Here is a 16,101-nt window from a genome sequence, read left to right as displayed (position 1 = left end):
CCAGGTAGGTTAATCTCACTTCTTTCTGTTTAAAAGAGGAGTGAAAGGAGAAGTAACTGAAAGGAGAAATAACAAATCTACCAGTGGCCTTAAGTAAATCTCAATTAATCTAGTAAAGATGATTAATTTGACCTGAGTGGGCTCGGGATCAGAGCAATCCCGATTTTGTGTGACAGCTCTTAGGAACGGTACTCCTGGGGAGGCCCCTGCTCGTGTACTCGACCTGTTTGTCATTTGCCTGAGTGGTCAATGAGGCTTAAATTTGTTTCACAGTTTTCTTTTCTATTGCCTGTGTTGAACAGTTACGAGACTTTGTGGCGATCCACCTTGTTAACTCTTACAAAGCGTTACTCCCCTTTAACTGTGTAGTGGAAGGGGCTTTTTGTGATTTGGGTCCTCCAACTAAGAGAAACGTCGCTTCCCTTTCGCTATAAACTTTTACACTGTCCGTTTCCCGATATCTCCGCTCCCGCCAGGGCCCGTTGATGCTCGTCTGAAGTTCTGGACACGATCACGTCCGTCCGACGCTTCAAAGTTGGGAAGTTCCCTGTGTGTCGCGATAGTATTTGGGTTCTTCCACCGATACAGCGCAAAGGACTGGGCAGGAGCGGCGGATAAGCGTTGTTGCGGCCGTGCGGTCCCGCTGTGGCTGCTCCCCGGCAGGGCCGGGGGGTACCCCGAGGGCCCCGCCGCGGAGGCCGCCCCTCCGCCGCGGGGCCGCCCCTCCGCCGCCGCCGCCGGGCCCGCCCTCCGCCGCCCCTTTCCCCGCCCCTGCCCGCCGGTCCCCTCCGCGGCGGGCGCGATGCGGCTGGTGGCGCTGGGCCTGGCGCTGGCGGCGCTGGGCGCGGCGCGGGCACAGCACCGCGCCGACTACGACCGGGAGGCGCTGCTGGGCGGACAGGTGGGAGCGGGGCGGGCGGCGGCGGGCGGCGGCGGGGCGGCGGGTTTGACGGTGGGTTCGCTGTGCCGCAGGAGGAGGCGGAGGAGTACGCGCGGCTCAGCCCGGAAGAGCAGCAGCGCCGGCTGAGGGCCATCGTGAAGAAGATCGACTCGGACGGGGACGGCCTCCTCACCAAGGGTAACGGCGGGCGGCGGGGGGAGGGCGGGGGGTGTTTAACCGGGCGGGGACCGGGCTTTGTCCCTGTCCCGCGTCTGCCCCACCGCGCTCGGAGGAGGAAAAGATGGGGTCTCCCCGTGACACAGCCGGTGGATGTCACGCTGTGGAGAATCGTGACGGCCCCCGTTGCACAGCGCGGCAGAAATACCCACGGGCTGCGTGTGGAGGTGTCCCGGTGCCTGAGGTTCCCCGTTCGACGGGGTGAGAGAAGCGAGGGCCATCATCAGGAGCACTCGGGGGCGAGTTAGCGTGGGTAAGGGAGCTCTGCCCCTTGCGCGTCTGGAACCCCTTGGAATCGAGGGGGTTTCTGCGTTTGAAACCCCCTTTCTGCACTCGCAGAACAAGTTTACGAGGTCAAGAAAGTACACTGCAGCCGTAACACTATGTATACGCATTTCAATACCCGGTGGCACTAAGTGATGCTGAGGGATCATACAATCTTTTCATCACAATATAGTATCAAATGTCACTTCCCAGACGGGTTTTTATCAGTCGGACTTGTGAACTCCACTATAAATGCAGGCCCGCCCTTTCAGTACATCGTCATGCCACTTCTTAATTTTTAATCTCATTACAAAAAATGTATTTTTGTTGTTTTGCTGTGATTTTGACAAAAAATCAGAAGCCTCTCTCTTGTGCGCATACGCAGAGCAAGTAGAACCTTTGTTCAAACGCCAGAACGGTGATACTTCACTAACATGCTATTAAACAGGCAGGAAGCTTTCTAGGTGAGAGGACAAAATCTGGTTTTAAAGACAAGATCAACTATATCTCTTGAATGTCTTTCACTTTATATACCTAAACTAATCAACTGCACGCTTACTTCAGCATTCCTGCCTCGGACTGTGTACAGGTGAGATAATACATAACTTTGGCGGGATGGCTAATCCCTGTAATAAACAACAGGCAGTTCACAACATGAAGGCTGTGAGGTCTATTTTAAAGTGTAGAAATTCCACCCGTGCTCCATCCTCATGGTATACATTGCATCTGGCTCTCAGTCTAATGGAAACTTGCCTTCCCCTCGCTTCCCAAAGGAAAACTCACAGTGGAATGTGTTTTTCACACGAAGAAACTTACGGTGTCGAAGCTTTTTCAGCTCAGTTATTTCTCAGTGTGTTGCAAAACACTTTTTGAGAAGTTTTTTCCTTGTTAGTGGCGCCTCCATTTGGAGGTTAACAGTGAGATATATTAATACAACTTTTCTAATGTCAGGGCGTGAAGTATTTGTGATGAATGGCACTGGACATTGTGTGCTCAGATGCCTGCACCTGGTGCCTTAAATGCTGGGAAATAAACCATGCTATAAATTATATGTTGCCCATCTTTAAGAAATCATGTTGCAGTTTCTTGTAAGGCAGTGCTGGTTTTGTGCACAAGCCTCGGTGGTTGCAAAACGTGGCATGCACGCCACATCAATTCACAGAATCTGTTGGAAAGTTGATGCCTTTGGTAACACAAGTTCAGTATTCAAAATATATTTAAAAAAATCTCTTGCTGCTTTTCGAAGATATTTAAGTAAACCTAGTAAAGTTGTATTGACGCTTCCGCCAAGAAGGATAGAATGAGATACTTAAGTATTTAAAAAATGCTGTTAGACTTCTCTACACCAAAGTAGTAATTTCTGTAGGATTCTTTTGTTAGTCATCATGACTCTTCAGAGCAGAATTTCAGTTGAATTGATTTAGCTATGTAATTTTGCAATGCAGAGGAAGCTGTCTTCCCCTTCTGGGCATCTGAAAATAAGTGGATGATACTTAGAGAATATGTTCTCCCAGTCTTCTATAATTGAATTAACTTTAATGTATTTGGGTGAATTCATCTGTATATTAAGCTTTATTTCTTTTAGCCATGTTCCTATAAAAACAAGTAGCTTAAAAGCATTTCCAAAATAAATAAGGCTTGATTTCAGCCCCAAGCAAGGGGAAAGTATCTGTTAATATTTTATTTTGGGTAATTAAGGCGATGGCAAGGAATTTAGTTTTATTTCAGTTTGTGGATTTTTCAAAAGAAACCCAAAACTGATGGGAACCATGTTTTTTGGGGTTCAAAGTTATATTTAGAGTTGTCTGTCTAAACACTATTGAGCATGATTTTCATAAAGCTCTGAAGAAAAAAAAAAAAAAAAGGACGGTACAGTGTTGGTTGGCTTCAGATTTGAAAAGCCACAGCCACATAATCATTTCAAGCCGACATACATGTCAGCAGCAACCAAAAGGGGCAGCCTTCTTGCTTCCATTGTTCAGGTCCCAGTGAGCTAAATACGGGTACTTTCTCAGCTGAAAACTTAAGAATCTTCCTTCTTGCAAGATAAGTTTTTATTGATCCAGTTAGCTATGCAGCTGTATGAACACCACCTGGAGTCATTTTTTCCTACCGCTTTCCATGTGTATCAGAGAGGGACGCATCATACTTTTTCTGGCATCACCAATCTAAGGCAGATTAAAGTAACGGTGTAACTCTAGCCTAAAGGGTATCAGTGGGGAAATGGTACTGCGAAAGAAAAACTGAAGGCTGTAGCTATGATCTGGTCTGTCATTCAGTCAAATTTTAAAAAGCCATAGCATAGAGGAAACAGGTTGTTTTGCTTTAACTAACTTCTTGCCTATATGCTTACATCTGAATTGCATAGTGTATTCCAGACTGAATGGATCTGTGGTATCTTTACAGTTTTTATCGTGCAGATGATTCTAATTTTTTTGATTTTATTATTTTTTTAATGATTTTCACAGATGAGCTGAGTTCCTGGATACAGCAGTCTTTTAAACATTACGTTACACAAGAAGCTAAGCAACACTTCAATGACTATGACAAAGATGGTGATGGATTAGTGTCTTGGAAGGAGTATAATATGCAAATGTATGATCGTGTAATTGATTTTGATGAGAACACTGTCCTGGAGGATCAAGAAGAAGAATCATTTCGACAGGTAAAATGTTTCAGCATCAGTTTCTGTAAGCTGTTGGCAAAAGGCAGCAGTGTTTGTTTATTGTGACAGAAGAAGATGGGTAGAGAAACTCTAGCAGCTGGCACATAGTTTAACACTTTTCATCTGTCTGAGATAGGGGAGTAATTAAAGGAAAGTAATGGCGTATTAAAGCTGCGAGCATCAAAACAAAGACAGAATGAAATCGTACCTCCTGAGTATATTTTGCTCGCTGAGCGCAGTGTAAGTCTATTGACAGTCTTATTGCAGAGCACAGTCTCTTGTTCTAAGACAAAGGTCGTAAAACAACATGGCAATCTCTTAGATTAGGTCTGTAGCCTAACCAGTGTCCTGCCTTCAGCAGGGGCCAGTACCAATGGTGTTGGAGGTAAAGGAAACCCTTGTGCTCTTTGACCCCCTTTATTGCACTGTTCTGTCCACTTCTTCAGTTATTTCTCAGTGTCGGGTATCAATATTGCCTGCTTTAACATTTTCTGTCCGTTACAGACCCACAGAGAAAGCAATAGCAATTTAGACATTTTTAGCATTCAAAATGCAACTCTGATAGCTAAAACTGGATCTATAAACAACAGAAGTTATGGATTAATCACATATATGAAAGCAGATACTTAAGAGCGGAAAGGAAAGAGGCAAGAGAGGCAGGGAGGGAAGGTTCACCGAGAATCACCACATAGCAAAACTTGTTTCCTTTCAAGTTACGCATTTATAAGTACATGTAAATATTTCCCAAAAAGAGAATAAGTAGTTTTTTAGACTGCCCTGGCCTGAGGGTTTTTTTTCTGTGAGGATTGCTTTGACTGCTTTTAGTAAAGTAGTAGTAGATAATAATAGGATGTTGGCAGAGGGATTTTACACACTGAAAACTGTAAAGCTTCGGAAGTCACTTAACTGAATAATTACATAGCTTTTAAATAAAACAAGACTTTAAGTGGAACTACCAGTCCAAATATTGATCCCATGTTTGAAATATTGCCATCATAGATACACATGCTGAGCTAGAACTACTCACTTATTTATGCTGTACTTTGACTGCCTGCTAGGTTTTCCTGCTTGCTGACTTCTTCGTCGTATGTTGTAAGAAACAAAATTAGCAGCATTGTACAGGCATCACGTGTCAGCTCTCTTCAGCATTTTTCTTACTTACAGAAATTGGTGATCCCGCTCTAATCAATGTGGAAGAGTTAGACTGTGGTATTGATTTAGAAGTGACATCAAGTAAACATACGAATTTACCAGAAGGTGGCAGCCTTGTTCATCACTTCTCAAAAAACCACTGACAAATAGACTTTTCCCTCAATAGTTCACGTTGCAGTCTAGTACTTTCTGTACTCAGTCCTCTTCTGAATTGCCTTCCCGTTTAAACTCCCAGCTACGGTCAGCTTCTCTTTAAAAGTACATTTACTTATTTTTTAGACCAGTTAAGATCTTATAATTATACTTTATTTGTTACATGTTATGCTCTGTGTTAATCAGGCTAGCCTAATTTTGAGAGAAGTGCCAATAAATAGGATATAAATTAAGAAGTATGTTTTCAAGCAGTTATTTTTAAAGTATTTATGATCCCTGGTTTGCTGCCCACACCCTTTTCCAGATCATAGTCACACCGATAGCACAACACACTTAATCACGGGATTACTAAGTTTTTATAGCTCCCATCACATGCAGTTTGAATAGAGATCAGTTATCGATGGTGCGGGTCTTTATTTTGTCTAAAAATACTGTACGAAATGAAACAAAAAAATATAACATTTTTTGCACGTTTGGAATCCAGAAGCAAGTGCAAGACATTCAGAAATAAGAACTTGCCTGCTTATTGTGGATATTCTTTATTTTTAAAAGGCATGCTAACATTTATACTTTATACATGTTAGAGAAGTGAATTTGCTTTGAAATATGTTTAGGTGTAATGGATACCAGTCTTGTATTAAAGGAATCTGTCTAATCTTTCAGCTCTTAAAATGGCTTCAGAAAAGACATATATGATCTTTCAGGACCTTCTTTGAACTACAAACAGCCCTTGATATAAATGAGCTATGGATCCAGAAGGTTAAATGTCCTGAAAGTATTAATTTTGGAATTTGCAATGGCTTCCATTAATTATAATCATTGTACTCCACTAGGTTAGTTTGGGAATTGATGACTTTTAGAAGAGGAAACACGTATAAAGACAAGAATTCTTGGTCTTTTCGTTATCTCCCTTTTGTTGTTTTGAAGCCTTGGCTAAGAGTGTGTTTTAGATGGCTCCTAAAATTGAAAAAAAGGGAGTTTTTACGCGATTCTTAGAATAAAACTACCTCTATTAAAAGTGCTGTTCTCATTGCTCTGGATGAGCTCTTTTTAGTGAAAATATAACATCAGTATAGTATGAGTAGGTAAAGTGAAACAATTAACATTCTAATGAGCTTACGGCCAGCTACTATAATGTTGTTTTTCCTTTTCATTAAGTGCTCTAACTAAATCTATTTTCTAAGCTTCATTTAAAGGAGAAAAAGCGTTTTGAGAAAGCTAATAGAGATGATGTTCCTGATCTAAATGTGGATGAATTTGTTGCTTTTGAACATCCGGAAGAAGTGGAGTATATGACGGTAAGACTTCGGGAGGATATCTTTATCAGCCTGTGTATATAGATGCAACATCTTTTAACGCACGTGCTTAGCCCCAGTGCTACAGGAAGCGTGCGCTTTTGAGCAGTTATGTGTGTTGCTTTTACAGACCAAATTAAAAATCAGATGCTGTATTGTGCACCCCGTGCTGGAGTTCAGGAGCTGGAGCAGTAGTTCAGTACTTTTCTGTGAGATCTGTTTCAAGAATCAGTATTGCACAACTGTCCCAAACTTTTGGGATTGGACTGACATAACTATCTCTATGCTCTGTTAGGTTGGAAATACATCAGTGAGATTTTAGCTTGAGGGAGTTTCATGCCCAGTTCAGAGTTCAGCTCTAGTTAGGGGGACTTAGAGGCAAGATTTCATTGCGCAGGAAAAGGTCAAGTGCCGGTTACTCTCACTTTGCTTAAAGGGACACAGTAGTCACTCTTCTGGCCAAAAAAGAGCATTTGAGCCTGTCTGAAGCTTTAATATTGACTGTACTATGGTCAGAGTTTGGGGAATTGTTATTTCAGCCAGGAGCACCTTATCGTTGGCCATCTGTCTCATCACTGCTGTGACTGTTGGTGTCATTCCAGCTTAGTACCGACAGTTGACCCCAGTTAAAAGTACACTGGTGCTTTTCTGCAATAGAGCCTTCAGTTTTGGCCGTCTGATGCTGCAGAGCCAACTGCCAGGAGGAGCGCCATGCAAACAGAGCCTCTGTTTGTGTTGACACAACTGTTGATTGTGAACAAGCAAGAAAAGACAGAACTACAAGAACTGGCACACTGGCTTCACTGGGAAACACAGGACCAAAAAGACCAATCCATTTTCCTAACAATTTCATAAAATTGCAAAAATGCAAATTGGTGAATGCATCACATGAAAAAAGAAAAGTGAAATGAGATGACAGTAGCTTTGATCGAATTCATGTTTCTCAGCCACTTGTGTAGTTTTGAATTATGTTGAAGGAGTTACCTTTCAGATTTGGTTTTCATAAAACCTGACATCCTAAACACTTAAGAACAGATCTGTTTTGTTAGACAGGAACCAATTACTGCACTAGTCTGCCTAAAACAGGAAAGCAGATTTGAAATGAGCGCGTCTTTAAAGAATACCTTATTGCTCTAAAATGATTCATTGCTGTTTCTCTTGATTGCAAGTTGCTAATTTTTCACAAATTGATATTTTGCTTTTTGTATGTATGCAAAAGGACTTTGTCATTCAAGAGGCTTTAGAAGAACATGATAAGGATGGTGATGGATTTGTTAGCCTGGAAGAATTCCTTGGTGATTACAGAAGAGACCCAAGTAAGGAAAAAGGGCTGGGGCATGAAAGAAGGAATGGCACAAAAGCTTTTGCAATGGGGTGAATTGTATGCACATTTATTTTCAGCTTTTTACACCTCCACCTACAGGTTCTGAGTGGCATGGTCTTGTTTCTTAGAATAATTCGGTTTCCTGGTACTGGGCATAGTAGGTCATTATTTCAGTCTGCCCTGTATGTATTTGGCAGTAGTTTGCGTGCAGCCCACTCCACTGTTTCCTTGCAAGTTACTTGTTTTCCTAAAGGCTGAAGCATATTCCTCATCACTGGGTACGCAGCTGAAATAAGATGCAGTTTTGCTAACTGAACACATCTGCGAAACCAGCCAGCATGAATGTAAGATTAAACTTGCCTGGTCTTTATCAGCTTAAGGCGGCAGCTGTCAGCCTTGCTTTAGATGGATCGAAGCTGTGTGAGTCCTAAGAGAGGTGGAGAGGAGGCGTAAGGAGCCATTCACTGTACCAGACTTCAAAACCCTATCTGCTCTCACGTCTTGGTTTTTTCTCTACTCTTGCCCTTCCTTAAACTTGCCCTCTTCCCTCTTTAACAAGAAAAAAGACACTCACCTGGTGTTTATCAATACTTTTCTCTAGCTATGTTGCTAATAGATAAATATTTTATACACTGCATGTGATTTGCTACATGATAGGGCAAATAACTCCTCCAGTTCCAAACAGACCAGTAGCTTGAGGCACGTGGAAAGTCTGCTTGGTCCTAAGGAGTGCTAATTCTTAAGTGTGTAGTAGCAGTCTCACTGGGGAAAATCTTTAAGCCACATCCAGATGTGGAAAAATAGAGGAATAGTAAGTTTTTCTTCACTCCAATCAACCACCTGGAATTTCACCTTTTATAACCATCTTTGTTTGCCAGAGCCAGTAAAAACAATAGATCTCTGATGCAAGTACAGCGTTCTTTATCGTTTTCCTGCTCTGACTTGAAAAAAGCTTTTCCAGGCCAGTCTATCCGAAGTTGTTGGGAAGGAGTGAAATTGTTGGTAGGGTCATTGCAGTAACAGAGAAGAGCTTTGTCATTACAACTTTTTAGGAAGAATTCAGAATCAGCTATAATTGTAGAAACTACCTCAGTTTTTCTCCAAATGGCCATCACTTCTGCACACAGTGTTCCTGCAGCACACTTTAAAACAACCAATAAACTTCTGGTGGGTCTGGTTTCATAATTGTCTTGTGGTTTTGGGCAACAGCGTGTGGTGAATTGTGACATTAAGGGATAATTTACTTGTAAACTAGATGTTAGAAAGGAAGGAGAGAGACTTCACTCTGTTCCTTTATAATAGAAACCTAATTATTTTAAAACTATTATTTATCTGCTTGTGATGCCAACTACTTTTGACTTCCGTAAGGTTTAGGGAGTCATAATATGTGTTCCTGCTTGTCTACAATGTGTATCAGTTTGATGAACTGCTTCTAAATTTCGTGAAGAGTTAGAGACAAGTTTAAGGTCGCTGGCTAGGTTGCAGGATGCAATGCCAGTGCATAGGGTAAGTAAAAATCAAGTATGCAAATAAACAAATAAATAATCCCATATACTGCAAAACACTAGCTATCTACCTACTTTCTGGGACACTTGTTGATTTAAAGCTTTTCCCTGCTTTCCGCTGCCCGTTACATGCTGAGATGGCCGACGTCTGAGGCCTCTGGTGTTGCTCCTATTGCTGTCATGTGATGCTCAACACGGCATCTGCAACACGATTGCTAGGCGTTAATTGGGGACAGTGAGCTTAACTCAGGCAGGGTAAATGTAAGATATCTCTGTCATCCACTTCAACTTTTTCCTACTGATAATGTCAGCTGTCCCAGTAAGCAGGAAACCGGCAGCACGTTCTATGTAAAGTTTGCTTTTGCCACTGTCAATTCGGGTAATTGTGGAGACATTAAAATAAACAGTTCAGTTGATGGTAACCCTTGACTTTAATGTCCGCTTAGTTCAACTGTAAATTTACAATCTTAATCATATTACCTTAGCTTTAAATTCGGTTTTAATCTATAGAAGTATTTTTTTCATACGTAGACAGATGCATTCATTTAATCTATCGGGACTGGTCTGTAAGGCATGTCTTTGTTTACTCAAATCACTTTTATGGTATATTTTATGAGATTAAGTGAATTTGCTTAGGAGAAAAGGTGAAAACATCTGCTTTAAGTTAAAGAGTGGCTTTAAACTTGACAAATGTGTCTTACTAGCTGCAAGGGAAGATCCAGAATGGATACTTGTTGAGAAGGATCGGTTTGTGAATGACTACGACAAGGATAATGATGGCAAACTCAACCCTCAGGAGCTGTTGTCTTGGATAGTACCTAATAATCAGGGTATTGCACAAGAGGAGGTATGTGTTTTCACTGCTGTTTAGATTTTAATTAATGCAGTAGAATTTTGAAGGTATCACAACAAAATGATAGATTCATTCGGATTTGTCATGTCTTAGGAGTTGAAAAAGAATGCATTACAGATCTTTGCATACATTTTTAACCTTTTTTTTCAGTTTGACAAGGAATGTGGGTCCTTTAACTGCACTAGGCAAATTTGAAGTTCTTATAATCATATGAGCGTTTGTAAATTGACACAGTGCTTTTCCACATGTTTAAAGAGCTTATCTGGTGTAACTTAAGGGTAGAGTATTTTAATCAGTTATTTTTCAGTTATCGTAGGTAAATCTAATGAGATACACTACTAAAAGAAGCTGTTACATACTGACAGCATAATTTTGAAAATAAAAATTGATCATGGTTCTTCTAACTGGATAAATCACCATAATTTCTAGAACTGAAAACTTGTCTTTTCATAAGCACAAGAAAATGGATGTATTCTATGATTCAAGATGCTGTAATGCAAACTTTGGTGATGATGAATAAAATCAGGGGTAGAATGCCATAATAGGTTTAAGTGGCGTAGAGGGGATTTCTGCCTTTCCACTAGTAACTTTTTATCTTAATTCGTCCAAGTCTCTTTCCTTTGCACTGGAGGATTTTGGTGTTCAGAACGGCAGGAACAACAGGTCTTCCCATGCCTCCGTAACTCCTGGTAAAGACAGGAGATGCTCTGTGTCAAACAGCACAGCCCGGTTGGACCAACCCATCGCTGAGGTCCCACCTCTTCCTTTTTCAGCTCTTTTGGTGACAGAAAAAGCAGTGTGGGTAGCACGCAGTGCTGGGTGCTCACGTATCTGACTTTGTAGGCGGCTAAGCTGCTAAATTGCTCTAGTAGTATTTTTGTAAATGTGGATCTGTAAGGGCTTCACGCAGGCTTTTTTTAACACCTGACTCTTGAGGGTGGTTGGTCCTTATTTCACAGAAACAGCACTGTTCTGACTGACGTGAATTCTGTGTGGTGTTGAGTCTATTCGTACCTGTGTTGGTTCACTTGGTTGGGTGGGGTTTTTTTAGCAGTTCTTTGCTATTCATTCAAATTTTAGCTTACAGCAAAGCCATGCTGAAGTAGTAGCTCAGCTCTGCAAGAAATCGGGTTTTTTATTTGTTTCTCTGATGTGTTATTTTTTTTCTTCAGTCAATATAAGGGCTTAGCAAAGTCATCAGTCCTAAAGAGATTGACTTAAGTCATCAGCTGCTGTTTTAAAGCTAAATGTTGCAGTTTCATTTTGGCATTGCAAAATGACTTGAGAAACCTGGTAGCTAAATAACATCAAAACAGAAAAATTACTATACATTCCATCTCCAGGAATTGATACATGTTTACCAAGATGTTTGTCTGAATAATCTTTTAGCTTTTGCCACGCAAAGTGCTTTTACAATCTGCTTGGCTGATATTAGTCCCTCTTATTTTCTTCGGTGCTTTTTGGTGATGTAGTCAGCTTAAATGTAAGTAATATTTTATCTAAAAAAAAGTCACTACGCAATTATATTAAGCCAAACCGATCAGAAAAAGTAGGAACAGAAGGATTCTCTAGATCACTGTATTTGTAGGTGTTTAGCAAATCAAACCAAAACCCATGCAATACTAGGACTCCGTTTCTCAGAAATAACGAGTGCAGTAGAGCTGCTGTACCAGTCTGTGGGCTTTGAGCTATGTAAAACTTGTGAATAAGCTGCAACTAAAATAATCTGCTTTTTTATTTTACTGCTGAACTTCCCTCCTTTTATAGTACACAAATAAGCAAAAATCTGAGAATTGTGTTAGCTCACAGTTCCATTTCACATTGTCATGATTTAGTATTTTAAAGTTTTTTCAGAAAAGCAAGCTTTTGCTTTCAGGAAATTAGGCAAAACATGAATCACAGAATCACAGAATCACAGAATTATCAGAGTTGGAAGGGACCTCTAGAGATCATCTAGTCCAACTCTCCTGCTAAAGCAGGATTGCCCAGAGCACATTACTCAGGACTGCATCCAGGCAGGTCTTGAAAATCTCCAGGGAAGGGGACTCCACAGCCTCCCTGGGCAGCCTGTTCCAGTGCTCTGGCACCCTCACCGTAAAGAACTGTTTCCGTGTATTTGAATGGAACTTCCTGTGTTCTAACTTGTGCCCATTGCCCCTCGTCCTGTCACTTGGAACCAATGAAAAGAGCCTGGCTCCATCCTTCTTCAACCCACCCTTTAGATACTTGTATGAATTACCACTCAAAGTTGAAGTTCCTATGCAGAGATGGCTTATCTGGTCCACTGTTGGAGGTAGAAAACCCTTTTTCACAGTGGACCTTGAATACTTTCCAGTTAGATTTTAATCATTAATTATAGCCATGGAGCATTTTTTGCAAATCATAAATGCATGCTGAATGTCTAGCTGCAAATCTCTATCCCTGCTTGCTTGCTTTTTTTTTTTTTTAATATGCACGTGTGATGGAAAAGTGAGTCTCCACAGGTTCAGGAAATAAGAAGTGGCTTAGTGCAGTAGACACCTCCAGAGTTGAAAGCAAGAGTGCCTACAGCTTAACCTGCGAGCTGTAAACGATGCTTATCTTGTCAGACAGGGTGAGTAAGTGACTGAGAGGACTGGTGCACACTTCTGAAAGAGGATGCCCAACTTGAAGGCTGTATTGGCTCAAATCCTAGCTGAGGTCCCACACATCAAGGACTCACTATTGCAGCTGTCATTCAGTGGCTGAATGTCCAGAGGGGCCCTCTGAAAACACAGGGTGTCTAGCGGACGTGCTGAGCTTGCGTTTTCTGCAGATCGTACACTAAAGACATGTACTGCACTCGCCCGTGGATCTCAAGGACTACGGGAGCTTCCAGGAAGATGATTAATCTCTGCTGTTTTAGTACTGTCTTCCACCCTCCAAGTAAGGGTTTGACACTGATTTGTTGCTTTAGAATTGATAGCGAGGGTAGAAATTTGATATTATGATTTCGCCACCAAATAGAAGAGGCAAAGGGAAACAAACTGAGGAAAGAAAGGCTCTGTTCTGAATGTATAATCTTGTCTAGCTTGTTACAAATAATGGTGTTGTGGCAGGACTTTGACAAAGCCATTCCAGAAGTGTTATTTATAAGTGCTTATATCTATTAACCGTGCACATGGTGTTCCATTTATTTTAAAGGCTCTTCACCTTATTGAAGAAATGGATTTGAATGATGATAAAAAGCTTTCTGAAGCAGAAATTCTTAAGAACCAGGATTTGTTTCTTAACAGTGAAGCAACGGATTATGGTAGGCAGCTTCACGATGAACGTTTCTACCATGAAGAACTTTAGATTATTTATTTTGTAATCTGTTTTTCTTCCCTTTCTTTCATTTGGATGTTTTGTTAAAAGCACCCATCAGCTATGTTGCAAGTTTTATGCTGTAATTACAGTACACTAATGTTTGTGTAAATAATTTGCATTCAAAATTTAATTGCCCTCCTGCAGGCTTCCTTGGGCCTCTTCTAGCCTTCAAAATTAATCTTAAATACGTAACTTCCAAAATTATATAGCGTTGGGAAATAAATTACTTCAGGGGTAGTACGGTATTTGTGAAGAGTTGTTCTACTGTACTTGAAGAAAACAGAATCTAAATGATTCTGAAAGAATGCAAAACAGTAACTGAGAGACTACTATTTTTTCTAATCAGTTTAATTGGGGTGGGGAGTGGGGAAGGTGGGGGGATGTTTAGAGTCCGTATTAACTGTGTTTTATTTAATACGTTTGGAGAAACATTTAGATTAATGCCTCAATTGTTTAAGAGGTTTCTACTTCATTTTAAACGGTTTCTATACTGTGTTTTATTGTATCATAAAACTTGCTATTTTTACTTCTATAGACAATAATTGTTTTTAATGTACAATTCTACAGCATTAGCAATACAATGGTATTTTACAGTGTTAAGACCCTCTTCATTTGTTGGATTAAAACTTAAAATACTCTGTGTTTCAGTCTTTTGTCCATTTATTACTTACTGTGGGTCACCCATAGCAACTCCTTGAAATATGAACAATGTACACAACGTACAGAATTGTACTAGGTTTGCGTGGCAAGGGTTTGGTGGTGGGGGATGCTACAGGTAGCTTCTGTGAGAAGCTGCTAGAAGCTTCCCCCATGCCTAACAGAGCCAGTGCCACTTGGCTCCGAGATGGACCCGTTGCTGGCCAACGCTGAGTCCATCAGTGACAGTGGTAGCGCCTCTGGGACAACATATTTAAGAAGGGGGAAAAAAAAAAACCCAAACCTGTGCGGCTGCAACCAGAAGAGAAGAGTGAGAATATGTGAGAGCAACAGCTCTGCAGACAGCCAGGTCAGTGAAGAAGGAGGGGGAGGAGATGCTCCAGGTACCAGAGCAGAGATTGCCCTGCAGTCCATGGTGAAGACCATGGTGAGGCAGGCTGTGCCCTTCGGCCTGTGGAGGTCCACAGTGGAGCAGATATTCACCTGTTCCTGTTCCTGTCTTGATCCTGAAGGACTGTACCCTATGGAAGGGCCCCACGCTGAAGCAGTTCCTGAAGAACTGCAGCCTGTGGGAAGGACTCACATTGGAGAAGTTTGTGGAGAACTGTCTCCCTGAGGAGGAAGGAGCGGGAGAGACAACATGTGATGGACTGACCACAACCCCCATTCCCCGTCCCCCTGCGCCGCTCAGGGAGGAGGTAGAGAAAATTGGGAGCGAAGTTGAGCCTGGGAAGAAGGGAGGGGTAGCGGGAAGGTGTTTTAAGATTTGGGGTTTTTTTCCTCATTACCCTACTCTTGACTTGATTGGTAATAAATTAAATTAGTTTTCCCCAAGTCAAGTGATTTGCCCATGATGGTAATTGCTGTGATGTCCCTGTCCTTATCTCCACCCATGAGCCTTTTTCTCTTCCCCTGTCCAGCTGAGGAGGGGAGTGTTCAAGCAGCTTTGGTGGGCACGGGGCGTCCAGCCAGGGTCATACCACAGTAACATACAGTGGCAACAGTCTTAGCTTTTATACACCACAGACACGTCATCTCATCCTGGTGCTAGAGAAGGTTGAAAAAAAGCCAAGTGTGCATTTGGCATTTTGTGGACGAGTTTGCAAAAGCAGTTGTGGTTTGGGTTGTTTTTTTTTATTTGGGATGCAGGGAGCTCTAAAGCATCAAGGCATTACGTAATATTTGTAGTAATAACCTCTGAAAGTTAACTTTGGTTGAAAGCTCCACAATTACCATTCGTAAAAGTAAGTACTGTCCCATTATGTGATTATTTGAAATAGTCTGAAAGGTTAATAGCACGACAGATTCAATTTAGGAAAGTACACATATTTGCTTTTTATCTCCTAGAAAGTCACAGAAATTAGCTGAGCGTTCTAAACAATGACAAAGCCTCGCACAACAGAGTGTGGACTGTATCAGGGTTGTTAATTCCTAGATAACCAACTCCTGCAATGCTCCTGCAACGTTCTTCTCGACTAATGTTTTCCTTCCTCCCAGCTCTCTTTTATTGAGTAAAAGCAACTAGTTCTGCCTTGTTTTTTTTCCCAATATACCACCTCTTAATTATTCTCAGAACAAACAGGAAATTACTTTTGACATAAGTGCTGAAGCATCACCATTGAAAAGATAGCAATTTTGATTCAGAACAAAACTGCATCTACTTTACTGTATTTTTTTAGATATCATAGTCATAGAAATTCAAAACGCTTTTTCAATTTTAGTGGTTGGGGTTTTTTTCTACCCATATTTGTTTATTTCAGTTCCTGGGAATGTGAGTGCAAGTATTGCC

The 16,101-nt window shown here is 41.4% G+C and overlaps 1 protein-coding gene across 2 annotated transcripts; it reads left to right on the top strand.

The window, feature by feature from the left end:
* The first annotated feature begins 786 nt into the window (after positions 1-786).
* RCN2 (reticulocalbin 2) lies at positions 787-14,295 on the top strand. Of its 2 annotated transcripts, none has more exons than XM_082488791.1 (7): positions 787-901; positions 973-1,078; positions 3,850-4,046; positions 6,548-6,649; positions 7,866-7,962; positions 10,180-10,322; positions 13,491-14,295. In XM_082488791.1, exons 1-7 carry the CDS (start codon positions 803-805, stop codon positions 13,641-13,643), a joined length of 897 nt encoding a protein of 298 aa, XP_082344917.1. In that variant the 5' UTR covers positions 787-802; the 3' UTR covers positions 13,644-14,295. The 2 variants fall into 2 exon arrangements, with proteins under 2 accessions (XP_082344917.1, XP_082344916.1); XM_082488790.1 differs by having other exon boundaries at positions 6,536-6,649.
* Positions 14,296-16,101: the final 1,806 nt, after the last annotated feature.

This window comes from Vanellus vanellus, assembly GCF_965231255.1.
Source record: "Vanellus vanellus genome assembly, chromosome: 11".
Classification (NCBI taxonomy): domain Eukaryota; kingdom Metazoa; phylum Chordata; class Aves; order Charadriiformes; family Charadriidae; genus Vanellus; species Vanellus vanellus.
The sequence above is the reverse complement of the archived record's forward strand: the minus strand, read 5'-3'. Positions and strand labels throughout refer to the sequence as shown.

Coding starts and splice junctions, on each gene's coding strand:
- RCN2 (XM_082488790.1), top strand. CDS start 803: ATGCGGCTGGTGGCGCTGGGCCTGGCGCTGGCGGCGCTGGGCGCGGCG. Junction 902..972: donor AGGCGCTGCTGGGCGGACAG/GTGGGAGCGGGG, acceptor GCTGTGCCGCAG/GAGGAGGCGGAGGAGTACGC. Junction 6,650..7,865: donor AAGAAGTGGAGTATATGACG/GTAAGACTTCGG, acceptor TGTATGCAAAAG/GACTTTGTCATTCAAGAGGC.